We start from the raw sequence: 7999 nt of genomic DNA, 5'->3' as shown, positions 1-7999 counted from the left end.
GATCCGGATTGGCTCAATGCCATGCATGAAGAACTCAACAACTTCAAGCGCAACAAGGTGTGGAGATTGGTGCCAAGGCCAACGGGGAACCACAATGTCATAGGAACCAAGTGGATATTCAAGAAGAAGCAAGATGCTCATGGGATTATCATTCGTAACAAGGGTCGGTTGGTAGCACAAGGCTACTCCCAAGTCGAGGGTATCGACTACGGTGAAACCTTTGCCCCCGTGACTCGTCTTGAATCAATTCACATGTTGATTGCATATGCTTTTCATCATAACTTTAAGTTACAACAAATGGATGTGAAGAGTGCTTTTCTTAATGGTCCCATTAATGAGTTGGTTTATGTCAAGCAACCCCCTGGGTTCGAGGATCCCTACTTTCCCGATCATGTGTATCAACTCGATAAGGCGCTCTATGGCCTTAAACAAGCCCCACGTGCGTGTTATGATCACCTTACCGAGTTGTTACACATGCGTTGGGCCTTTTCTCTTTTTTATGGCCTTTTTTTTCTTTTTTTCCGTCCAGAGTCTCGTCCCGACTTATGGGGGAATCACAGTCTCCATCATCCTTTCCTCACTGGGACAATGCTTTAATAATGATGATCATCACACTTTTATTTACTTACAACTCAAGAATTACAACTCGATTCTTAGAACAAGATATGACTTTATATGAATGCCTCCGGCGGTGTACCGGGATGTGCAATGATTCATGAGTGACATGTATGAAGAATTATGAATGGTGGCTTTGCCACAAATACAATGTCAACTACATGAGCATGCATAGCAATATGACAATGATGAAGCGTGTCATAATAACAGAACGGTGGAAAGTTACATGACAATATATCTCGGAATGGCTATGGAAATGCCATAATAGGTAGGTATGGTGACTGTTTTGAGGAAGATATATGGTGGGTGTATGATACCAACGAAAGGTGCACGGTATTAGAGAGGCTAGCAATGGTGAAAGGGTGAGAGTGCGTATAATCCATTGACTCATCATTAGTCATAAAGAACTCATATACTTATTACAAAAATCTATTAGTTATCGAAACAAAGTACTACGCGCATGCTCCTAGGGGGATAGATTGGTAGGAAAAGATCATCGCTCGTCCCCGACCGCCACTCATAAGGAAGACAATCAATAAATAAATCATGCCCCGACTTCATCACATAATGGTTCACCATACGTGCATGCTACGAGAATCACAAACTTCAACACAAGTATCTCTCAAATTCATAACTACTCAACTAGCATGACTCTAATATCACCATCTTAATATCTCAAAACAATTATCAAGTATCAAACTGCTCTTAGTATTCAATGCACTTCATATGAAAGTTTTTACTATATACCTCTTGAATGCCCATCATATTAGGACTAGTTTCATAACCAAAGCAGACTACCATGCTGTTCTAAAGACTCTCAAAATAACATAAGTGAAGCATGAGAGTTCATCTATTTCTACAAAATAAAACCACCACCGTGCTCTAAAAAGATATAAGTGAAGCACTAGAGCAACAACAAACTACTCCGAAAGATATAAGTGAAGATCAATGAGTAGTAGAATAATTATGCAACTATATGAAGACTCTCTAACATTTAAGAATTTCAGATCTTGGTATTTTATTCAAACAGCAAGCAAAACTAAATAAAATAAAATGACGCTCCAAGCAGAACACATATCATGTGGCGAATAAAAATATAGCTTCAAGTAAAGTTACCGATGAACAAAGACGAAAGAAGGGATGCCTTTCGGGGCATCCCCAAGCTTAGGCTCTTGGTTGTCCTTCAATATTACCTTGGGGTGCCTTGGGCATCCCCAAGCTTAGCCTCTTGCCACTCCTTATTCCATAGTCCCTCGAATCTTTACCCAAAACTTGAAAACTTCACAACACAAAACTTAAAGTAGAAAACTCGTAAGCTCCGTTAGTATAAAAAAATAAATCACCACTTCAAGGTACTGTAATTAACTCATTATTAATTCATATTGGTGCAATATCTACTGTATTCCAACTTATCTATGATTCATACCCTCCGATAATACTCGTAGATTTATCAAAATAAGCAAACAACACATCAAAAACAAAATCTGTCAAAAACAGAACAGTCTGTAGTAATCTGGATCAAACGTATACTTCTGGAACTCATAAAATTCTCAAATAAATTTCTGGACGTGAGGAATTTATCTATTAATCATCTGCAAAAAGAATTAAATAAATAGCACTTTCCAAATAAAAATGGCGGCAATTCTCATAAGCGCTAAAGTTTCTGTTTTTTACAGCAAGATCAACAAGACTTTCCCCAAGTCTTCCCAACAGTTTTACTTGGCACAAACACTAATTAAAACATAAAAACTCAATAATAACAGAGGCTAGATAAATTATTTATTACTAAACAGGAGCGAAAAGTAAGGAACAAAAATAAAATTGGGTTGCTTCCCAACAAGCGCTATCGTTTAACGCCCCTAACTAGGCATGATGATTTCAATGATGCTCACATAAAGGATAAGAATCTATCTATTATATTATTAAAACAAGAGTCTAACAAGCCATCACGTTTAGCCACATATGCTAAGATTATTACCACCGTCAGATCAGACTAATGACGGCTGAGATTTAAATGATTTTGCATAACATGTTAATATGTACGTGTCAATATATTGAACTATCACGTCTATTCCTCAACAAAAAAAACTATCACATCTGTTAGCATATGCCCAGGTGGGAAGCAAGGAACCGTGTGTATTAGGCTCAAAAGAAGAAAACGTCCGTATTGATTAAGGAATAAAAGAGCCATGATCTATCACAAGTCTACATGCAAATATTGTACAAAACAATACAACATGTCACGTCAAGTAGTACAACAAGTCTTCTACCTCATAATCTTTACCTAATAATAAAGAGAATTAGGTTTCTGGTCGTCCGTCATATAAATTGCCTCTGAATATGTCCCTATTTACCCACCATGCCATCGGTAAGTAAAGAAAACGATTCGTTTTAAAAAAAGTCGCCGTCAACTTTAGTTTTATAAGACAGTCAATACAACTATATAACACTCGCAGCTAGGCAGTGCGGTGGCTAAGGCCGAAGCCGCCCGCACGGGAGACCAGGGTTCGATCCCTGTTGTTATACCCTTTTTCTCCCCATTTCTGCAATATAGCAGGCCGTAATGGGCCGGCCCGTAATGACGCCCCTTTTTTTCTTTTGCTTTTTTCCTTTCTCATTTCTTTTTCTGTTTTTTGTTCTTCAAATCATTCCGGGATTTCCAAAAAAAAAACAAATTTCAAAAAAGTTGCGCGTACTGAGAAAATATACAGATACATCATAAAATGTTTGTGAATTCAAAAAACATTTGAGAAATCATAAAAAGTTCATGAAGTAAAAACAAAACTGTTCGCATATTTAAAAAACTTCATGATTTAAAAAACAATAAAATAAAAATTCATGATTTATAAAATATGATCGTGTATTCGAAATATATTTGGGAATTTGAAAAGAATGACATGAAATTTTGGAAAATGTTCACAAAAATTAAAACTGATTCTTGAGTAACGCACAAAAACAAACCATCGCTTAGGCGGATGGTTTATTAGGGGATCTGTAGAAGTTTCATTAGGGGATCATAAAATGTTCATAATTAAAAAAATTGTTTGCATATTATAAAAAATCACGATTTAAAAGGCAATGAAATAAAAATTCATGATTTATAAAATATGATCGTGTATTCGAAATATATTTGGGAATTTGAAAAGAATGACATGAAATTTTGGAAAATTGTTAATATATTTGGGAATTTGAAAAGAATGACATGATTTAAAAAACTCATGATTTAAAAAACAATAAAATAAAAATTCATGATTTATAAAATATGATCGTGTATTCGAAATATATTTGGGAATTTGAAAAGAATGACATGAAATTTTGGAAAATGTTCACAAAAATTAAAACTGATTCTTGAGTAACGCACAAAAACAAACCATCGCTTAGGCGGATGGTTTATTAGGGGATCTGTAGAAGTTTCATTAGGGGATCATAAAATGTTCATAATTAAAAAAATTGTTTGCATATTATAAAAAATCACGATTTAAAAGGCAATGAAATAAAAAATGTTCATGATTTCTAAAAATATAATCGTGTATTCGACACATATTCGGGAATTTGAATACAATGTCCCGAGCCCAAAAAAGTTGACACATCTTGCTATGGGTTAGTTTTTGTAAACTATATGGAAATGACTAAATGTCTGTTTTGCCTCCGTATACAACTATTCTCGTATCAAAGTTCTATTGGTTCTGGAAAACATCGCTATGCTAGGTTAATGTGAGACACATCATGCATCAGTCTAACTAAGGCAGCAGTCCAACAATGTAGTTTGCTCAACCAAAAAATATTTCGTTGTGGCACCTTAGGAAATTAAGTCGTAATGAGACCATCACATTTTCAGTTTTTGAAATAACTTTTTAAAAGTCCCTTCTCATCATAACATCACTCGGACATAGTTTGTGAAATGACATATTGAAAATCCTTATCTCATCCTGGCATTTGATTCAGATTTTTTTATCTCTATTATATTTATATAATCTGATTGTTTTTCTCCCGTTGCAAAGCACGGGCATATTTGCTATTTTAAAATCAAATATGTCCGAGACAACCACGAACAGATCCATAATAACTTTCTTTCCCAAGGATGGGTCAACAAATAAGGATCCCAAACATATAATGGATACGTAAGTACAACTCACGTGCTGACAATCCAAAACCGGACAGATGCATGCAAGACAAATATAAGATCAGGACTCCACACGGTGTCAGCCACATCAACCAATATAAACAAGACTGGTCGTCCACATAAACCACACGCCCAAGAAATCAGCCAAAAACAAGAAATTGAATGGAGCCAGTGGGACGAAATCGATGCCTGAATCTTGACACCACAAAGAAAAACGAATATGGTACGACGATGCAATGGGAGACTCGCCGCTCAACTCGACACCGACAAATATCGAAGTCAGCAAGAACCGCCACTCCACAACTACCACATCCAACTGCTTCATGTGGCACGAAAACTCAAAGTCGGATGACGCCCACTGCCTTCTCACCTGAATCATCAAGTTCGACAATTATTAGCCGGCCACATATAGCACATGTTCAAGAATATGCCAAAGTGAGCCAGTGGTAGACACAATGAGCGAATCGATGCCTGAGTCGTGACACCACAAAGAAAAACAAAGTCAGCTGATAATAGGAAGCAACGGGCGACTTGATGCTCAACTCGACACCGAAAAATATTGAAGTCAGCAAGAACTAACACTCCACGACTACCACATCCAACTGCTTCACATAACATGTAACTTGAAGTTGGACGAAGCCATACCCAGTGTCTTCTCACCTGAATCATAAAGTTTGGCAATTATTATTTACTAAATTCACTTATCTTTTACAGTCTTCACAGGTACTTCATGAATTGAAAAAATAATTTTGTGTTATTTGTAGGCAAAACATTGTGCCACACAAAAAACTGAGCGATTTAACAGGGACAAAACGGGAACATTCAAGTAAAAGTAATAAAGATACATGTTAAATCCTACAATTGATGAGCTTATTAACCCAGATATGATCTTAATGGATGAACATGTATATTCTTTATATTTTAAACTAGAAATTATTCTAGCATTTTCAAAAACAATTACTAAGTCTCATAGACACTTTCAGATTAAAAATCGATGAGCAATCTACTTATGCATTTAGTAATTTTACGGTTGTGGAATCCACAAAATATCACCCTCTAAGCAATGAAATTAAAATAGTTTTGCACATAATACAAAGGTAAAGGAGGTCCAAGATCTCCGGAAAAATGGCATGTTATTACTTCGAGCTATCTACCAAGAACCCGACTTGATACAAGAACGGGCCGAGGAGCAATTTTACGGTTGTGGAATCCACCAAATATTGTCCTCTAAGCAACGAAATTAAAATAGTTTTGCACATATACAAAGGTAAAGGAGGTCAAAGATCTCCGGAAATATTGCCTGTTATTACTTCAAGCTATCTACGAAGAACCTTACCTAATACAAGAACGGGCCAAGGAAGATATACAGTGCCCATGTATGTTTATAATTTTAATTGAGACTTTCAACTATACTCCAACGCTCGGGTACATTTATAGTTGTAATTAAGACTTCAAACTAATTATTTTTTCTGACCATTATACATCTGTCTCTAACTTGCTAAGTCATTGGATGGGAAATCTGAAGCGCCAAAGATAATACCATAATTATGTACAGATAACATTTGTGCCCAGTGATAGACTTGAGATGTTGTACGTATACAATGAAGTTGAGGAGGTAAAGGTGCTTTTATTCATTTTTCCAAAAATTAAAATTAGGTACCATGTATATAAGTTCCAAACCGATTCAGCACATATGTTACACATGATTTGATGAATGATGAAGGGGACGCCTTACTAAAACATAAATCAAAGAAACTGAACATGCAGTTAAAAGGGTGATTGATTTTTTCCACATACACACTTCCAGATTTTTAGAAGCATGTCTAATTTTTCAAATGTATATTTATTTTACAGTCACAGAATAATAGAGTTTCACGTTCCAAAATGTCATGTGAACTGGTGCCTGCGAAAGAGGAACCACATGATAGCAATGGGGATACAGTAAACAAAGATGGGTGCCGCGACCAACTGTTATCATCATGTGAACTACAAAGTGACAAAAAGAGGAGACTGAGATCTATTGTACTATCAAATGACTCGAGAGGAAGAATGAAATGCGGCAAGTACTACAGAAAGAAAGGGAAAAGATGTCTGCAAGAACAGGAAATCTGCTGGAGCAAAAGTAAAAAAAAATACAAGGCTGGAAGACCAAGAGTACGAAGGTCAGATGTTGTTGTTGTTGTTGTTGTTGTTTTGCAAAAAGAGAAGGTCAGATGTTCACTGCGAAAATGAAAATCCACTGTTACTGACATCATAAGGAAGAAAAGTGCTCGGCTGAATGATATAGTAGGTGAAATGAATCCTTGGAGAACAAGGAAGTTATCCAGAAAATGGGTGGATTTGTAGCTTATCAACAGAATACTAAGGTAGACTATATATCTATTTACAAAGATATGATAAGAGTACTTGACAAGAACCAGGATAAGGACACCTATTAAACTATAGTGGTGTGAATGTCTGCAAATCCACGAACCGGTGTCCCATCCTCCGTGAGATCCCTCACCATCTCCTCCACGCCGCCAACCTTCAGCACCTCTGCCAGGGCCGCTAGACGAGGTTGAGGAGCGCATCCGGTGCTTTCAACCTGGCCCTCATCGTGGCCGCGTTGCCAGAGTCGACGAGGTAGGTGAGGATCCGCACCGTAGAGACTGCATCAAACGCGTGCACACACTCATCCGGCCACCTGAGCCACCACCCAATGAAGAGAAATTTGAAGAAAATAAGTGGCAACTAGATGCGGGATGGCATGGGGATCGATCACTTGATGCCAGCAGCGACATCTTTCAATCACTCGCAACAAATCGGAAGAAATGGCGCATGTGGACGAGAGGAGCCTGGTGGGGGATCTAACGAGATGGGAGTGGGAGGAGAGTGCGTTTTTTTAGGGAAACGGGTTGATTTTCTTGGAAGAAAAAAGGTGCATGGTGGTATGACTGTTGGGCCTACATCAAAACCGATGAGACTACAAAACAAAACATACATTCTTCTAAAAAAACATACATGCGCTATGAACCCCTCAAAACAAAACATACATTCTTCCAAAAAAATACATGCGCTATGCACACTTGGTTTCAGTTTTTGAGTCATTTACATTTGTGCTCCTAACTGGAACCCACTACTCAGATTTGTCCCTAATTTCGAAGCATGCTCAAATTTGCCCCTCTTCCGTTAGTCACACTTATAGAAATGCCCTTCCATACCGTTACCGTTTGGTCAAAGGGCTTTGACCGTTTTCTGGACGTTTGTTGGACATTTTGCCCC

The 7999-nt window shown here is 37.3% G+C and overlaps 1 protein-coding gene across 2 annotated transcripts; it reads right to left on the bottom strand.

Annotated features, from left to right (window-relative positions):
• Window positions 1-4632: 4632 nt before the first annotated feature.
• Window positions 4633-7632, bottom strand: LOC123153091 (uncharacterized). 2 transcript variants are annotated; one of them, XM_044572381.1, is made up of 3 exons: window positions 7212-7632; window positions 5384-5398; window positions 4633-5108 (listed from the first exon to the last, which is right to left on the bottom strand). In XM_044572381.1, the coding sequence occupies exons 1-3, from the start codon at window positions 7242-7244 to the stop codon at window positions 4827-4829; spliced, it is 330 nt and encodes a 109-aa protein (XP_044428316.1). In that variant the 5' UTR covers window positions 7245-7632; the 3' UTR covers window positions 4633-4826. The 2 variants fall into 2 exon arrangements, 1 of the variants encoding a protein (XP_044428316.1); XR_006476370.1 differs by having other exon boundaries at window positions 4633-6958.
• Window positions 7633-7999: the final 367 nt, after the last annotated feature.

The sequence above is a fragment of the Triticum aestivum genome, chromosome 7A (genome assembly GCF_018294505.1).
Source record: "Triticum aestivum cultivar Chinese Spring chromosome 7A, IWGSC CS RefSeq v2.1, whole genome shotgun sequence".
Taxonomy (NCBI): Eukaryota; Viridiplantae; Streptophyta; class Magnoliopsida; order Poales; family Poaceae; genus Triticum; species Triticum aestivum.
Note: the sequence above shows the minus strand (reverse complement) of the source record. Positions and strands in the feature narration are given on the sequence as shown.

Excerpts from the sequence above, each read along its gene's own strand:
- LOC123153091 (XM_044572381.1), bottom strand. The coding sequence starts at position 7,244 with ATGGTGAGGGATCTCACGGAGGATGGGACACCG.